General features: G+C 46.7%; 1 protein-coding gene across 1 annotated transcript in view; it reads right to left on the bottom strand.

Moving 5' to 3' along the window:
• Positions 1-18,850, bottom strand: part of DGKI (diacylglycerol kinase iota) — a 1,086,779-nt gene that overhangs the window by 309,607 nt on the left and 758,322 nt on the right. Inside the window, exon 20 of the mRNA XM_033957757.1 lies at positions 14,865-14,976. Coding sequence (XP_033813648.1) covers positions 14,865-14,976 — 112 coding nt within the window. The remainder of the gene's footprint in view (positions 1-14,864; positions 14,977-18,850) is intronic.

Here is an 18,850-nt window from a genome sequence, read left to right as displayed (position 1 = left end):
CCTGGCGTAATTTATAGTCCACCATATCCTTATATGCCTCTCTTAAGGAGATATGCATCTAGTTTGCTCTTGAAGCCTAGGACGGTCGATTCCGCCATAATCTCCTCTGGGAGGGCATTCCAGGTGTCAACCACTCTCTGAGTGAAGCAGAACTTCCTGACATTAGTCCTGAACCTGTCCCCCCTTAGCTTCATTACATGTCCTCTAGTCCGTGTCAAATTGGACAATGTAAATAATCTTCTCTGCTCTATTTTGTCGATTCCTTTCAGTATTTTTAAGGTCTCGATCATATCCCCACGCAGTCTCCTTTTCTCAAGGGAGAACAATCCTAGTGTTATAAGTCTGTCCTCGTATTCCAGTTTCTCCATACCCTTCACCAGTTTTGTTGCTCGTCTCTGCACCCTCTCCAGCAGTTTTATATCCTTCTTTAGGTAGGGAGACCAATGTTGGACGCAGTATTCCAAGTGTGGTCTGACCATTGCCCTATAAAGCGGCATTATAACTTTCTCCGATCTACTCGAGATTCCTTTCTTTATCATGCCCAACATTCTATTTGCCTTCTTTGCCGCTGCCGCGCATTGTGCCGACGGCTTCAGGGTCCTATCTATCAGTACACCCAGGTCCTTTTCTTGTTCACTCCTCCCCAGAGTTGCACCTGACATTGTATACTCGTATTCCTTATTCTTATTGCCTAAATGCATTACCTTGCATTTCTCCACATTGAACTTCATCTGCCAATTCTCCGCCCATGTTTCTAACCGACACAAGTCGCTCTGGAGTTTCTCTCTATCCTCCTGCGATCTGATTGCCCGGCATAGTTTTGTATCGTCTGCAAACTTGATGATCTCACTGGATGTTCCTTCCTCCAGGTCATTGATATAAATATTAAAAAGGATCGGCCCAAGTACCGAGCCCTGGGGTACACCACTAGTCACTTTCTCCCAGTCGGAGAAATTCCCATTTATGCCCACTCTCTGCTTTCGGTTTTCCAGCCATTTGCCTATCCATCTTTGTATATCCCCCTCTATGCCATGGCTTTGTAGTTTCCTGAGAAGTCTTTCGTGTGGAACTTTGTCGAACGCTTTCTGGAAGTCCAAGTATATTATGTCCACCGGCTTCCCACTATCAATTTGCTCGTTCACGGTCTCAAAAAATTGGAGTAAATTCGTCAAACATGATTTCCCTTTCCTGAATCCATGTTGACTGGGTTTCATCAAGTCGTGTGCGTCCAAGTGCCGGACTATGCTATCCTTGATCAGTGCTTCAACCATCTTGCCAGGGACAGACGTAAGACTCACAGGTCTATAGTTGCCCGGTTCCCCTCTCGATCCTTTTTTGAAAATTGGGGTGACGTTCGCTATCCTCCAGTCGTCCGGTATCTGTCCAGTTCTGATTGTCAGGTTTGCAAGTTTTTGCAATAACTCTCCGATTTCAACCTTCAATTCCTTTAAGACTCTCGGATGAATCCCATCCGTTCCAGGTGATTTGTCACTTTTAAGTTTGTCGATCTGATAGTATATCTGGTCTAAGTCCACTTCAACTGTGGTGAGGCTGTCTTCTATTTCTCCTGCAAACACTTTCTCCGCTTCAGGTATTGTTGAGGTGTCCTCCTTCGTAAAAACGGACGCAAAGAAGGAATTTAGTTTGTCTGCGATTTGTTTATCTTCCTTGATGTACCCTTTTCTTCCCTGGTCGTCCAGGGGTCCCACTGCCTCTTTTGCAGGTTTTTTCCCTTTCACGTATCTAAAGAAGGGCTTGAAGTTTTTGGCCTCCTGGGCTATTTTTTCCTCATATTCCTGTTTTGCATCCCTCACCGCCTTGTGACATTTCTTCTGATCATCTTTATGTTTGTTCCAGGCTTCGGTTAAAGAAGGGGATCACAAACAGATCGGAGAAGGTTATCATGCCGCTATATCGGGCCATGGTGTGCCCGCACCTGGATTACTGCATCCAGCACTGGTTGCCGTACAAGGACACGGTACTACTTGAAAGGGTCCAGAGAAGAGCGACTAAGATGGTTAAGGGGCTATAGGAGTTGCTGTACAGTGAAAGATTACAGAAACTCAGCATTTTCTCCCTCGAACAGAGTAGATTGAGAGGGGACATAATTGAAAGATTCAAGGTACTGAAGGGAATAGACTTGGTGGAAAAGGACAGGTTGTTCACTCTCTCCAAGGTAGGGAGAATGAGAGGGCACTCTAAAATTGAAAGGGGATAGATTCCGTATGAACGTAAGGATGTTCTTCTTCACCAAGAGTGGTAGAAAACTGGAACACCTTTTCCAGAGTCTGTCATAAGGGAAAACACCCTCCAGGGATTCAAGACCAAGTTCGACAAGTTCCTGCTGAACCAGAATGTGCACAGGTAGGGCTAGTCTCAGGGCACTGGTCTTTGACCAGAGGGCCGCTGCGTGAGCGTACTGCTGGGCACGATGGACCACTGGTCTGACCCAGCAGCGGCAATTCTTATGTTCTTATGAACGACAAAACAGTGCTATAAGGAGACACAGCCTGCACTGTCAGAAAGGGACACCTGAACTAGGAACTCCCTCCCAACTAAGTGCTAAACCCATTCTGATAGCACTCTTTTATAAACGCTGTTCAGAAAGGCAGACAATCAGCAAATCAGCAAGGTATAGGGCAGGTTCCCAGAATAAAATGTGGATTTACAAGAAAGATTAGCAAAGGTAAGAACCTAATCTTTTGTTCTTGTACAATCCCACTTTATTCCAGAACCAGTGAGACGTAACAGAGCAGTCCTGAAAAATCAGGGTGGGACTGATGAGCCCACTGCCAAAACAGAGGCACCAAAAGCATAATCTTGCTTGGCCGCCACATCGATCCTGTAAAACTTTAGGAATGTATGCAAAGAGGACCAGGTAGCAGACCTGCAAATCTCATCCAGAAAAACAACCGACGACTCTGCCCAAGAGGATGAAACACTTCTAGAAGAGCCTGCACCATGAGGGGGGGCTTCTTTCCAGTCATCACATAAGCCACGGAAATGGCCATACAGATCCATCTGGAATTGGTGGTCTTAGAAGCTGGCCTACACTTGCAAGCAGGACCCACCAGAACAAACAAGTAGTCAGAGAGATGAAACTCGGTGACCTCCAGGTACTGCAACAATATCTTGCACACATCCAAGGACCACAACACCCGGTCCTGCTCTCTCAAACCAGAGGAAGCAAAAGTAGAAAGCTGGACTTCCTGATTCACATGGAAAGTGGAAACCACTTTCAGAAGAAAAGAAGGAACAGTGCACAGCATCACACCAGAATCCGTAATACACAGAAAAGGATCCTGTCAGGAGAGCCTGAAGCTCTGAAACCCTCCATAAGGAACACCTGCTCCAGAGGCTCATATAGTGGACATGCCAGAGAACGGAGAACCAGGTTAAGATTCCAAGTGGACAGGGAAGGTACAACATAGGCCTAATTCACAGAACACTCTGCAGAAAATGGACCACATGCAGATGAGCTGCCAATGAACCCCTCAGAGAAGGAGGGCCCATACACGAATTATCAGCAATCTGCACCCGGAGCAAGGCTATTGTTAGGCCCTTCTTCAGGCCATCCTGCAGAAACTCCCATAACCGAGGAATCGATGGAACAGATGGTCAGTGGTATACCAATGGGGGGTGGGGGAGAGGTCTGACTCAGGTGCAGACCATAAGGGGGTCATCTTGGGGTCATCATCATGGTCCAGGAACTTCATTGTGCTGTTGGTGACGGGCCTTCCTCTCTGCCGGGTTCTACCTGCACAGAAGCGGGAGGAAGGCCTGATGTCAGCAAAGCAGCAAGTTAAGGTTGTTGACAATGAGACAATGCTCTACTTCTATTAGCCTGCTGGGGCCTTCCCTCTGCTGCATCATTGAAGGTGCAGCAGAGAGAAGCCCTAGTGAAACAGGCTGCAAAAAGTCTCATGGGGGGGTGTTGGTTGGGTCTGGAAGTGCTGAACAGGAAGATGGGAACAGGGCTGTCATTAGGATCCCGCAGCTCTGCAGTGGGGGAGGGGGGGCTCCTGTGAGTTGGCATGCCTTTCTCTTTCTTTCAGCATCAGCCCACCGTCACCCTGTTTTCTCCGTCCCGCTGACAAACTGACCGAACAGCTGCCCGCTGACTTCTCCATGCTTTCTTTCTGCTGTGGTATGAACCCAAGAGGAAATAGGAAGTTGCATCATTGGGGGTGGAGTGCGGTGGAAGGAAATCATGGAGGAGGCCATGAGCAGCACTTTGGTCAGTTTGTCAGCAGGATGAGGAAAATAGGGTGACGTCAGATCGGCACCGAAAGAAGGGGAAAGGCAATGCATGCCGGCCGAGGAAGCCTTCTGGAACAGTTAGCTTGGGGTTTTTTTTTTAGTAAAATGGAAGAGGGTTTTAAAGACATTTCAGATTGGGGGTGGGGGGAGGTGACATGAAGGGAAAACCTTGTGGGGCTCAGAAATAGGAGTTTTAAAAAGTGTGGACAAAGGTCTGGAGAGAGAAAGGAGAAAAGTTGGACACAGAGTGGTGTTGAGGGAGGGAGAAAGAGTTACTTAAAGGGAGGACAGTTAGGAAGAGAAAGGGAGAGATGGTGGACCTGAGGGAGGGAATGATATAGGATTGGAGGGTAGGGTAGTTGGGAAGAGAAAGAGGGTGATGGTGGACCAGGGAGGGAGGAAGAGAGATACGAGGGCAGTTGGGAAGAGAAAGAGAGGTTGGGTCTTGGGAAGGGAGGGAGGGATTGAGGAAGAAATGTTAGGTCTGGGAGTGGAAGGGAGAGAGAAATGCAGCATCTCTTTTATTCCTTCCATCTTATTCAGCATCAAGAGGGTAGGAAGAAGAACAGAAAGGAGAGGGAGAAATGTTGCACCATGGTAGGGGGCGGGGGAGAGAGAGATAAGAAGAAGAGATAGACCCATGGGAGGGCAGGAAAGAAGAGATGTGGGATAAGAAGATGTTAGGAGAAGGGGAGAAAGGGACAGAGAGATATAGCCTGACAAGAGTGGAGAGGGAGGGGGATTCTGGAAATGATGGGGCCATGTGGAAGAGGTCAAAAGGATGATGACAAGAAGATAAATGAGACAACAGTGAGAGAGAAGTGAGAACAGTGGTAGAAATGTGGTAATGGGGAATAGGAAGAAGGAAACAGGAGGCTGGGAAAGGAGTGAGAGCTAGAGCATGATAGATGGAGAGAACTAGAGCATGATAAATGGAGATGGAAAGTTGGTAGGTAGCTGAAAAGTAAAAAGAAGGGTGAAATTAAGTGGATGGAGGAGCAGAAAAGAAAAAAGGGTGAGAAGAGCTAAAAAGAAAAGATCAATATAATAAAGACAGGTGTAGAGAGAGAATTATTCACAAACATTGAGAGGCTGCAGTCTGGACATTAAAAGAGTAGGCAGCATATGTTTCCAGAAGCTTAAAACCTATCTTTTCATTAAGATTTTTAATATTGTATATTATTATTGATGTTTAATGCAATTCTCTAGTTTGAGAGTTGTTTTGTGATCTACAATGAATCCTTGTTAAAGTTTTGCAGAATATAAAACATAATATAGAATATGATGAAGAATAAAACAAGACAGGAGAGAGGAGAAAAGGCATATGGACAGCAGCCACTAGATAGAGAATTATCAGAAGACACAGGAAAGCAGAAGTGACAAAATGGGACCAACATGATGGAAAAATAAAATGTCCAGACAATAAAGGTAGAAAAAGTGTTTTATTTTAAATTTATTAACCAGAATATGCTAGCTTTGGGATATGTTTATCACAGATCTTTGTTTTGTAATCAGTGGTTTAGCAGACAGCTGATGGGGGAAGGGGGGAAGAGGGAAGATAGGCAGTGGCCCTGAGCCCAAAATGGATGACCACCAAATTTTCTCTTTGCCCTTCCCCATGTCCCTTGCCCAAATGCAAAATATAAACAACTAAGCAAATGGGGTATCCCAGAGCCCTGGCAGCTAAAGACCTCTTCCTTCAGTCCATTAGCCAGAACTCTTCAAGCTCTGCAGCTGATGGCAGCTCAGGGACACTGCTGCTAGCTACAGAGCTTGGAAATTTCTGGCTGCCAGACAAGAGAAGGTGGTCTTCAACTGGTAGCGCCTTGGGATCCCCACCAGCAAGGAAGGTGGCTAATTTTAGGAGATTCTGGGCCCAGGACCCTTATGTGTTCAGTACAAAAAGTACATAACTGATTTTCTTTCTCTTGCTGAGTTTAATTTCTTGAGGTTTGCAGTTCTATATTTGGTAAAGGTCTGTGTTTTGTGTGTGAAGAAGTCATTTAAAGTTGTTTTTGTGTGTGGTCATAACAGCAGGAGAGAAGATTAGAGGGAGGAGGCAAGGAGAAGAGAGGATCAAGAGTCCCCTCCTTAATTTCTGCCCTGTTACACAGAGGATAGGAGGGAGGGATGGAAAGCTGCTGTACAAGGGGGGGAGAGAGGAGAGAGGAATAATTTGTTGCACATGGGCTGAAGATGAAGGGAGATGCAACAAAGAGGTAGAAAGGGGTGAGAGGAAGAAATCCTGCATATGGTGGTGGGGAGGGAGACATCCATAGAGAAGAGAGAAGGAGAAATGTTGGACATAAGGTGGAGGGGGGAGAGATGGTGCATGGGGAGAGAGAAAGCAATGTTGCACATGATAATGGAGGGGAGCAAGGGAGAGATGTTCCATGGTTGGGAATAGAGAGGTTTGACCCAGGGTATAAGGCAGGGAGAAAAAGAAAGAAGGGGTGCCCAGCATGTCGATTGCGTTCTACCGGTCGATCGCAAAGGCTATGTGAGTCGATTGCGCAGGAGACCATGCCTGAAGCTGTAAGTTGTGTAAGGGAAGCTCCTATCATGGCTAAAAGGACTGCTAGCCCAGTCAAGAATACAGCCCTCAAACCTGCAATCCCTAAAATAAAGCCTGTACACCCTGCTAAAAGCCCTAGTATAGGACAGAAAGACAGAAGAGAGAAAAGGCAGATGATGTCACAAACAGGAATTCCTGCAGGGAGGGCACATAAAACACTATCTATCCCCTATTATTCCTTTCCCAGAGCTATAGAGAAATACAAGATCAACCCAGAGGGGGTAGAGTTAACTCAGCTTCAAGCTGGACTGCAGGTGAATAAATTAACTCCAGCTGACTTTAGCGAGGGAGGCAGGCACACAAGGGGCAGCCCAGAAAACTTCACTTATCAACAATGCAGAAGTTTTGTTCTAGGGCAGGAACATTCCCTTCAGAGAGGCATGGTAATACCTCATATAAGCCTTGGGAGGTAGGACTAGAGGTTAGCTCAAGCCAGGAAGAATCCTCCTTTGAATCTGGCCCAAACATCCAGGAAGGGGGATGGGAGGTAGAAAGTGAAACAGGAGACTTAATGGACTATAGCCCCAGTGATACAGGGTGGGGGAGGGATAGTGAGACTGAACCAGAGTTCGGTGTGCTCGGGGAAGGCATGGAGATGTGATTCAAAAGTAACAAATTACTACCTTCCTCAAAGTAAGTCAAGGCTCTGCCCAGAGATGCATGAGCCTAATTGAAGCTGCAGGAAATAGCAAGGCAACAGTGCCTGCAGGGGAAAACATTTGTAGCCATATTAACAAGGTCCTCAAAGCAAAGAAATATACTGGACTTTGGGGGTATTTTGGGGGTCTGAAGAGCTTAGTGCAAAGGGAGGCTTGCTCCATACAGCCTGCAAAGCAAGGCTGTGAAAGTCCATATAGGGGACAAAGTGCTAGTGAGGAAAAGCAGTGGCAGAGAAAACGTTTTTTTCCCTTCTCAATGTGAAAAGTGTTTGAAATAGTGCAGGCACCAGCAGTGCCCAAATAGTGCTGGCAGAACTGTGGCCAGGAGCAGCCAGCAGCCCCAATAAAGGGGGAGCTTAAAAAGACAAGACTCTGGAAAGTACATTTGGTTTTTTTTTGTTTTTGTTTGGGGGATATAATGGCAATGACTGTCCAGTCCATGAACTGATTCACAGGAAGCAGACCCTGGAGTGTGGTAAAATAAACTGTAGTGTCAGAGACTGTAAAATACAATTTTCTGTTGTGAAGAATTTTTCTGTTGCAAACATTAAACCTGGTGAAGTTTTGTTTATAAGAAATCCAGTGTCCAGGTTTTCCTTACACCAGCCATAGAAAAGGCACATCAAAAATCTTCCCTGTGGTCTGAGCCGGGGTTTCCCACTCACTTGGTGCCTGGCCTGGCCACAATGTTCATCAGTTCACTTTGGTGAATCGATTCGTTTGTTTAAAAAAATTGGGCTCGCCGATTCGTTCAGGTCTCCTAAAGCAGGAGCGGCAGCACTGATTCTTGCTGGCCGTCCACTGTCACTGCTGCTCCTGCTTTAGGGGGCCCCTCAGGTCAGATGGGAACTGCTGTAGTGTATAGGTGCACTTTGTAGCGTCCTCCGGCTTCTCCCCTGGCCTCCCGGTCTCCCTTTCAGCTAATTAGGGCAGCCTGCAGAGGATTGCCAGTGCTGTAGCGATCCTTAATAGGCTGCTGTCAGCCTCCGTAGTATGTTCCATCTGCCGCGATCCCACCCCTGACTGTGGCAGAGGGAACGTGCTACAGAAGCTGATGGCAGCCTATGGATCACTACAGCACCAGTACCGTATTTTCACGCATATAACGCGCGCGTTATACGCGTTTTTACCTACCGCGCATACCCCTCGCGCGTTATATGCGTGAGCGCGGTATACAAAAGTTTTTAAACATAGTTCCCACCCCGCCCGACGCCCGATTCACCCCCCCCAGCAGGACCGCTCACACCCCCACCCCGAACGACCGCTCGCACGCGCTCCCACCCGCACCCGCATCCACGATCGGAGCAAGAGGGAGCCCAAGCCCTCTTGCCCGGCCGACTCCCCGACGTCCGATACATCCCCCTCCCCCCCCGGCAGAACCACTCGCACCCCCACCCCGAAGGACCGCCGACTTCCCGACAATATCGGGCCAGAAGGGAGCCCAAACCATCCTGGCCACGGCGACCCCCTAACCCCACCCTGCACTACATTACGGGCAGGAGGGATCCCAGGCCCTCCTGCCCTCGACGCAAACCCCCCTCCCCCCCCAACGACCGCCCCCCCCAAGAACCTCCGACCGCCCCCCCAGCCGACCCGCGACCCCCCTGGCCGACCCCCACACCCCCCTTCCCCGTACCTTTGGTAGTTGGCCGGACAGACGGGAGCCAAACCCGCCTGTCCGGCAGGCAGCCAACGAAGGAATGAGGCCGGATTGGACCATCCGTCCTAAAGCTCCGCCTACTGGTGGGGCCTAAGGCGCGTGGGCCAATCAGAATAGGCCCTGGAGCCTTAGGTCCCACCTGGGGGCGCGGCCTGAGGCACATGGGCCCAACCCGACCATGTGCCTCAGGCCGCGCCCCCAGGTGGGACCTAAGGCTCCAGGGCCTATTCTGATTGGCCCACGCGCCTTAGGCCCCACCAGTAGGCGGAGCTTTAGGACGGATGGGCCAATCCGGCCTCATTCCTTCGTTGGCTGCCTGCCGGACAGGCGGGTTTGGCTCCCGTCTGTCCGGCCAACTACCAAAGGTACGGGGAAGGGGGGGTGGGGGGGTCGTGGGGGTCGGCCAGGGGGGTCGCGGGTCGGCTGGGGGGGGCGGTCGGAGGTTCTTGGGGGGGCGGTCGTTGGGGGGGGGGGGGTTTGCGTCGAGGGCAGAAGGGCCTGGGATCCCTCCTGCCCGTAATGTAGTGCGGGGTGGGGTTAGGGGGTCGCCGTGGCCAGGAGGGTTTGGGCTCCTTCCTGGCCCGAACAACTAGCGGGGGGGGGGGGGGTTTCGCAAGAGCCAGGAGGACTTGGGCTCCCTCCTGGCCCGATATTGTCGGGGAGTTGGGGAGTCGGGGGGGCAAGAGGGCTTGAGCTCCCTCTTGCCCCGATCGTGTCAGGGGTGCCGCGGTTGGCTGGGGCAAGAGGGCTTGAGCTCCCTCTTGCCCCGATCGTGTCGGGGGTGCCGCGGTTGGCTGGGGCAAGAGGGCTTGAGCTCCCTCTTGCCCCGATCGTGTCGGGGGTGCCGCGGTTGGCTGGGGCAAGAGGGCTTGAGCTCCCTCTTGCCCCCATCGTGTCAGGGGTGCCGCGGTTGGCTGGGGCAAGAGGGCTTGAGCTCCCTCTTGCCCCGATCGTGTCGGGGAGTCGGGACCGCTAAGAGGAAGCAGCAGGACACCGGTAGGAGCTTCTACATGATGGGGGGGTCAGGAGGCTGTGGGGGTGCGAGCGGTCCTTCAGGGTGGGGGTGCGGGTGCGGGTGGGAGTGCGTGCGAGCGGTCCTTCGGGGTGGGGGTGCGGGTGCCTGCGAGCGGTCCTTCGGGGTGGGGGTGCGAGCGGTCCTGGGGGGGTGAAGGGGGAGAGGAGAGTCGGGCGGGCGAAAGGAGAGTCGGGGTGGCCAGAGAAGAGTCGGGGCGGGCAAAAGGAGAGTCAGGCGGCGACGGGAGAGTCGGGCAGCATGCGCGGTATACGGGTGTGCGCAGTATATAAAAATTTCTGTACATAAATGTGTGTTTTTTGCGCGCTATACCCGTGTGCGCGTTTTACACGGGTGCGCGTTATCTATGTGAAAATACGGTAATCCTCAGCCAATCAAGGCCTTAGGTCACTCCCCGTGCATCACATGATGCACCAGGGCGTAGTCTACAGCTGCAGTTGGTGTCGGAGGAGGCCTGGAACAGGAAGGACTGAGCACCCCTCCTGCTCCCAACGATTTTAAAGGTATGGGGAGGGGGTGGGCCCGGCATGGCCAGCTGGCCTAGGTAAAGATACAGGGAGGGAGGTGGGTTGGGCCCAGCCTGGCCAGCATGAGTTTGAGATGGCAGGAGGGAGTTGTCATCCCTCCTGCCTTTTGTTCTTCGGCAGGGCCACGTTTGGGAGGGAGCATTTTTTAGGGGCTTAGGGAAGGAAGCACTTCGGGGGGAAGGCCTTTTTTATTTTTAACCAAGCAGTTATTTTGCATGTGTAATACACGCAAAATATCTGCCCGATTAAAATTTAAAAAGCCGGCAGAAGCCCTGACAGCAGTAACAGGAAGCTGCTTCTCCTGTCACTACTGTCAAGGTCTGCACATGCTCAAGGATCGCTAAAGAGCATGAGGGCTGTGGGGGGGGGCGTGTCAATGATCGTCCCCATTTGCATGCAGGCCTTTTGTGAATTTGTCGGCCTGCATGCAATCGGGAACAGATCAGACATGGAATCGGGGGTTAGTGAATCTAGCCCATAGTGAGGGAATGAAGCAAGAGGGAAGAGAAGAAAAAAATGGAGAGTAGACACTGGAAGGAGAATTAGTAGAAGATAGACAAAAGCAGAAAGAGAAACTGGACCAAAATGATGTAAAAACAGAATGTCCAGACAAGGTAGAAAAAAGTGTTTTATTTTGAATTTATTAACTGGAATATGTTGGCTTTGAGACATGTGAATCACAAATATACTTGTATTTTATTCAGTAGCATAGCCACACAACTAATTTTTTATTTTTTTTTTGGGGGGGGGGTCTGGAGCCTAAAGTGAGTGGATGGGCACCAAATTTTCTTCCCATCTGAATGCAAAATATAAATACTTGAGCTGGTGGGGATCCCCAAGCTCTGCCAACTAAAGATTTCCTCTTCCAATCTAGCAACTAGAAATCTCCAAGCTTTGCAGCTAGTGGCCATATCTTCAAGCTGCCGCTGTTTTCATGCATGCATGAAAGCCAAGGGAGTGGGGAGGCAGCAGCTCTGAAATACTACTGCAAGCTGCAGAACTTGGAAAGTTCTGGTCTCTGGACCCGATGAGCTGGTTATCAGTGGGTGAGGCTTGGGGATTCCCACCAGCTAAAGCAAGGGATATGTTCATTTTGAGGGGGGGTTCCTAAGCTCAAAGTGGGAGGCCCAGCCCCCTCTCATGGTTATGCCACCTAATTATGTTTAGTACAAAATGAATTACTTGCTAAATTTGTTTTGGGGTTTCCGGTTCAGTTTTGGTATTCATATTTCTATTTTTAATTTGTGATCCATTATTCTTTATTTGGTGAAGTCTGTGTGTTCTGTGTGAAGAAGCCATCTAAAATTGGTATTATATGTATATGGTAGTAATGGTGGGTATGGAAATTGGGAGAGGGGCCCCCTCCTTAATTTCTGCCCTGGGTCCCAGCATGTCTAAAACCTGGGGGCCCTGGCCACGGCTGCCAGAACATTTAAAATAACAGCGATCTTGTGGGGGGGGGGCAGGTGTGGGGGAAGTCTGGAGCTGATGAGATCATGCTGCAGGGTCCCACTAGAGGGGGCAGGGGGGAGAGGGGAAAGAAGAACATACACTGCACGCTGTGGGTTGGGGCTAAGGGATTGGGAAGATAGGGAGGACAGCTGCTGCATGGGCTGGGGGAGACAGGGATGGACAGATGCTGCACAGGCTGGGGGGAGACAGGGAAGGACAGATGTTGCATGGGCTGGGGGATTGGAAAGGACAAATGCTGCATGAATGGGGTGCTGGGAAGAGAGGGAAAGAGATGCAGCCAGTGGGGGAGGGAAGAGAAAAAGAAAATTGTTATACATAGATTAGGAGGGAGAATTGTTGGACATGATAATGGTTGAGAGGAGGGAAAGAAAAATATTATACTGGAAAAGAGGACAGATAACTCAAAGAAGTGAGAGATGTCAGATTATGGAGAAGGGTGATAGAAGGAGAGAGCGAGAGAGGAAGGAAAGAAGAAAAAGATTCCAGACTCTGGGAAGGAGAGGAGGGAGATGTTAGACCATGGGAAGAGGGAGGGAAGAAGAGAGAGATGCCAGACCATGGTAGATGAGAAAGATGTCAGACCACCAGACCATATGAGAGGGTAAGGGGGAAGACAGATAGACTACTGGAGAAAGAGGGAGGAGATGGTGCACAGCAATGAGTGTGGCAGGGAAGAGAGATAGAACAAATGCTTCTTATGGGATAGATCGGAATAGGGGAGGAAAAAAGAAAGAGAAGATGGTACATATGGATAGATGAGAAGGGAAGACATGGAAAAGTAGATTTTGAGAAGAAAGCAGAAAAATGTAAGAAAGTTGAATGTTAAAAGTTAATGCGAAAGATGAATATAGGGCAGAAAGTGAAGAAGGAGAGAAAAACAGCAAATGGATAAGAAGGCCATGGAAACACAAGAACACAGAGAGAAGGAAGTGCAACCAGAGAATGGGAAAATATGATTAGATCACCCGACAACAAAGGTAGGGAATATGATTTTGTTTTCAATTTACTGATTGAAATGTATCAGTTTTGAGAATTTATATCTGCTGTCTATATTTTGCACTGTTCATGAAGAAATTAATTTCTTTCTATTTCTCAGTGTTATAATGCATGTAGAGTTTGGCATCTTATAGGTTTGTTTGTGTATATTAGGACTTTTTTAGTTTGTGGTCCTGTGTTTGCATAGGGGTTATTATCTGTGTTCTGCATGTGTGACCAAAGCCAGGTGTTCTGGTAGGAATGAATGTTGAGAAGCATACAGTGTGCTTTGTGTAGTTTAATTTTGTGTTTAATCATTATGGGCTAAGTCAGAGATAATAAGTAGTAAGGTAAATGCTCTCAAAGTATACAAAATAGAGAGGTCAAAAGCAATAACAAAAGTATAACTAGAACCAAGACTTCTCAATACATGAAAGTCAAATATGAGTCTTAAATATAGGTGTTGAAATAAGGTAATATAATTTTCACATACACTCAGATTTGTGTAATCCGACCAAGAGCCGTGGCTCCTATAGCCGAACCCACCGTCCCATCACTGTGTATGACTTTTGTGCAAAATAATAATAAATAAGGCAACGTGCTCTTTGAATGCTAGATTTGTTCTCAATGGCAATAAGAGGGAAAAACCACTCCACTTAGCTAACACACCTTAAAGCTAAGTGGAGTGGTTTTTCTCTCTTATTGCCATTGAGAACAAATCTAGAATTCAAAGAGCACGTTGCCTTATTTATTATTATTTTGCACTAAAGTCATACACAGTGATGGGACGGTGGGTTCGGCTATAGGAGCCACGGCTCTTGGTCGGATTACACAAATCTGAGTGTATGTGAAAATTATATTACCTTATTTCAACACCTATATTTAAGACTCATATTTGACTTTCATATATTGAGAAGTCTTGGTTCTAGTTACACTTTAATCATTATGGGCTCCTTTCACTAAGGTACTCTAGCGTTTTTAGCATTTTTAGCGTGTGCTAACCCCACGCTATGTGCCAAGAACTAACGCCAGCTCAATGCCCCCCCCCAAAAAAATATTGTATCTTCACTGGAAAATGTCCAGTCAAATCTTTTGTAATCCGCCTTGAACTGCAAGGTATAGGCGGAAAAGAAATCTGTAATGTAATGTAATGTAAAAGGAGCCCTATATGTTGTTAATAAGATTATATTGTGTGCATATATGAAAAATGAATGGGAAAAAATGGTATTACAATTAATACTATCATCATTATGGGGGTGGGGTCAGGGGCGGAGCTTGGGTGGGGTCTGGTCGGAGCTTTTGGATCCCCCCCAAACAAAAGAGTGTTCTGCTGCCTATGTTTGTATCCCATCCATGGGATTCACTGAACTATGGTCTGCCTTTAACATCAGAGCTTGCAGATCATGAACTTTGTTGTTTAGACTGCAAGTGTTTGTGGTCATTGCTTTCCAGCTATCTTTCAGTGGTAGTTAGAACTGGTATAATGTAATACTTGCTATTTTTAAGGTATTATTTTGTGGTTATGTCTAGTACACTGTTGGTAATGATTTCATTTTATTTTCAACTGCCTTCAGCCAGAAAAAGGCAGAATATAAGTTTTTAATTAAATTCAATTGATTTACTGAATACATTTATATAACCTGAATATCTATATGTTTCTCTATTACAAAGGCTAAAGAAAAACTTTTTTACTAATACTTACCAAAGATGCCATGGTAAAACCAATAACTTCAATATACCCATCATCATGGCGCTGAGGTTCAAAGTCTCGGTGCTCTCCTGGGTTCCCCCAGGGCATTGTGCCAGCACAGTACCTGCATCAGAATATAAGTATTAAAAGGCCATGAGAATCCTATCCAGGATATAGCCTATTATGGTTTGCTATTAAGTTAACCCTTATATATGTCAGAGTGATAATTAAAATTCAGCCAACACTGCAAAGAATCAGAGTAATATTTCTTGTATGAGGTGTGCACTGATCAATTTTGTTGTCCTGTTAATTCATCCTCAATGAGAAGCAGGAGAGGGGAGTTGAAAATGATGGAGCTCTTAACAGAAACAGCACAGTTACTTACCATAACAGTTGTTATCCAGGGACAGCAGGCAGATATTCTCGCATGTGGGTGATGCCATCCACCGAGCCTTGGTACGGACAACTTTAAAAGTGTATAGCCACTTTAAGATTTTAAGAAAGTTCACAAACTTCCTGCACCATGCTTGCGCGAATGCCTTCCTGTCCGACGCTAGCTCACTGCTCCTCAGTTCCGATAGCAAGCTAAGAAGCCAACCAGGGGAGGTGGGTGGGTTGTGAGAATATCTGCCTGCTGTCCCTGGATAAACCTGTTATGGTAAGTAACTGTGCTTTATCCCAGGACAAGCAGGCAGCATATTCGCACATGTGGGAACTCCCTAGCTTACTAAAAAGGGATGGAGGAAAAGTTAGCCAATAGGAAAAAAGATTTTGCAATACTGCTTGGCCAAAGTGACCATCCCGTCTGAAATAGGATTCCAGAGAGTGGTGCAATGTAAAAGTATGAACTGAGGACCAAGTAGCAGCTTTACAAATTTCCTTAATAGGAGTAGAGCGGAGCTGCCATAGCTCTAACCCTACAGGCTGTGACACGACTTTCCAGGTGCAACCCAGCCTGAGCATAACAGAAGGTGATAAACTGCGCCAATCATATAGAAATAGTTCTCTTGGATACTGGTTGTCCCAACTTGTTAGGTTTGAAGGAGATGAAAAGCTGAGATGTTCTATATGGCTGCGTTCAATGCAAGTAGTAAGCCAAAGCTCTTTTACAATCTACAGTATGAAGGTCCGTTTCACCAGGGTGAGAATGAGGCTTAGGAAAAAATACTGGAAGTACAATAGACTGATTGAGGTGAAAATCAGTGACTACCTTAGGAAGGAACTTCGGATGGGTGCAAAGAACAACTATGTCATGGTGGAACACTGTGAATAGTGAGTCCACTACCAGCGCTTGAAGCTCACTCTTTTAGCAGAAGTGAGGGCGATAAGAAAAACCACTTTCCAAGCGAGATATTTCATGTAAACTGAAGACATTGGTTCAAACGGAGGTTTCATAAGACCAACAAACTTGTGTACAAAAACCATTGAGATACCACCACCCCCAGGCATAAGTGGATGAGTCTGTGGTCAGAATTTTCTGATGATGATGTGTGTGAAGCAACAGCCCTCTGGAAAGATTGGAAGAGTTCATCCACCACAGCAAAGAATGACGAAGCAATGAAGTTACTGTAATCTGTTGAGACAACAGGCCGAGGGCTTGAGCCTATTGAGATGCAAGAGTCCATTGTGGCATTCTGAGGTAAAGTCTGGCAAAAGGAGTCACATGCACCATGGAAGCCATGTGACCTAGTAGAACCATCATATGTCTGGCCAAGATTGATGGAAAGTGATAAATTTGATTGCATAATTGGATCAAACTTTGTTGAGGAAGAAAAGCTCTGAGTTGAGTAGTATCGAGCAAAGCTCTGATAAACTGCAGTGTCTGAGATGATTGCAGTTGGGATTTGGGAAAGTTGATTTCGAAGCCCAACTGTTGCAAAAAAAGAATTATTGTTTGAGTTGCAAATAGAACTCCGTGTGACGAGACATCCTTGATCAACCAATCGTCCAGATACGGTAAAACTTGCAGTCCTTGAGCCAATAGTGCTACTACCACTACTACTAGGCAATTGGTGAAAGCTCTGGGAGAGGATGCCAGGCCAAATGGCAGGACTCTGTACTGGAAATTATGATTTTGTACTTGAAACCTGAGAAATTTCCTGGAAGCTGAGTGTGAGTGTAAGCTTCCTTCAGATTTAGAGTACATAGACAGTTGTTGTGGGGATAGTTTGCTTGAGCGAGGTGCTACAGAGAGGGGCTGTTTCCTACCTGTTGGAGAGTTCAGTGCTCTGCTTAACATCAACAGATTTTGGATGTCATTTCTCTGCAGGCATCTGTGGAGACAGACGCCCCTACATCATCGGGACCTTTCACCTGTGGGTGAAAAGTGAGCCACCACTGCGGTGCGCAGCCGGAGGGGCATGCCAGGCCCCTTAGGAGCCTCTTTGGAGATACAGGAGAAACGGGGAGTCTTTAAATTGAAGATAAGTGAGAAGTTATTATTTTCCTTTTTCTTTCAATGGGGAAGAGAAAAGTGAAGGCTAAAGTTTCCACGCCTATCTTATCTGGCCCCATGGATAGACACCTTGTACCAACTAGTGTGATTGGTCAAAATGTGAACAATGACTCTTTTTCGAGGGCATCTTTCAGCCCTTTAGAGTGTACTCCACCTCCTCCTCCAAATATATCTGGAGGTAGGGACCCAATGAGTAGGTCCATTTCTCTTCCGACAGGCTCTCCTGTGCAATTAGCATCTTCCCTATTGGTTTTTGGGGAGATGCCCAAGGCCTTATCCCTCCAGGATGATGCTTAACTTGCACAGGAGCACTGGGAAGAGCCTCAGGATATTTTCTTAAAAGATTTGTGGGCGATTAATACTAGAGTGGAGGGGCTATTGAAGTCAGTGGTAAATCGGAATATAAGATTCTACTGAAGTAGTACATAAATTAGAAAACGTTGATGATAATTTGAAAGTTTTGGAAAAATGTATTGTAACAATTGAATCCCAAATTACAGCTTTACAAGCAGTTTCTTCTTCAACTGTTAAGGATTCACATATTTATACTCAATTTGAACTCATGGAAAACATATTGAGGGCATAGAATCTGCGCCTAGTCAACTTTCCAAAAACTCATTTGTTAACATCAGAAATTTTGTTATGTAAATACTTCAAAGAAGTTTTGAAACTGACTGACGCAGAGACCATGCCCATAACAAATTCTTACTATACAGTATATTCTCATTATAACGGACTTGCTTATAACGAAACCTCGCCTATAGTGGACGAAGTCCGCTTGTCCCGGCCATGTGCCTTTATAAATATGCAGAAAATCACCACATATAATAGACTCGCATATAATGGACTTTCGGATATAACGGACAACCAATTTGGTCCCCAGAGCCGCGTCTACAACGGATATGCAGGCTCCGCCTACAAGGCGCGTGCCGTGCCGGTGATATAGTATCAAAATGCAGCCCAGAAGAAAATGACAGAATATTTTTCTTTACAGTACAGTACAACATAATGCTTTAGAAAAGTTGTCTCAATCTTGTGGCTCACCAGGTACTATTTTTAGGCCTTCGTTATGTTTATCATAATCACAAAAGTAAAATAAACAGTTTCTTGATCATATGTCTCTTTAGCTATAAATTACAATATGATTTTTCATGGTAAGGGTACGATCTAGAATTACACCACATATCTTTATGGTTGGCTGGATGCTATAGACCTTATCATTCAAAATAATAAGATGTAACATCTTCATTTAAATTTGGTAATGCAAAGAAAAATTTGTTTTTTTCTATATATTTTTCAATTTAAATTCTAACATCCAAATTCAATTATCTGTAGAATCTCAACAACAGTTTCATTGATTTGAGAGAAAGAAGTATGTACAGGAATTAAAACAGTGATGTCTGCATAGCTAAATAATTTAATTTTGAACTGGGATAATCTATTACCTAAAGAGGCCAAATAAATGTTAAAAAGCATATTGAACAGGATCGGCCCCAGCACTGAATCCTGAGGGACTCCACTACTTACCTTTCCTTCCTTCGAG

This window comes from Geotrypetes seraphini, chromosome 9, assembly GCF_902459505.1.
Source record: "Geotrypetes seraphini chromosome 9, aGeoSer1.1, whole genome shotgun sequence".
In the NCBI taxonomy this organism is placed as follows: Eukaryota; Metazoa; Chordata; class Amphibia; order Gymnophiona; family Dermophiidae; genus Geotrypetes; species Geotrypetes seraphini.
This window is presented reverse-complemented; position numbering and strand designations above follow the sequence as displayed.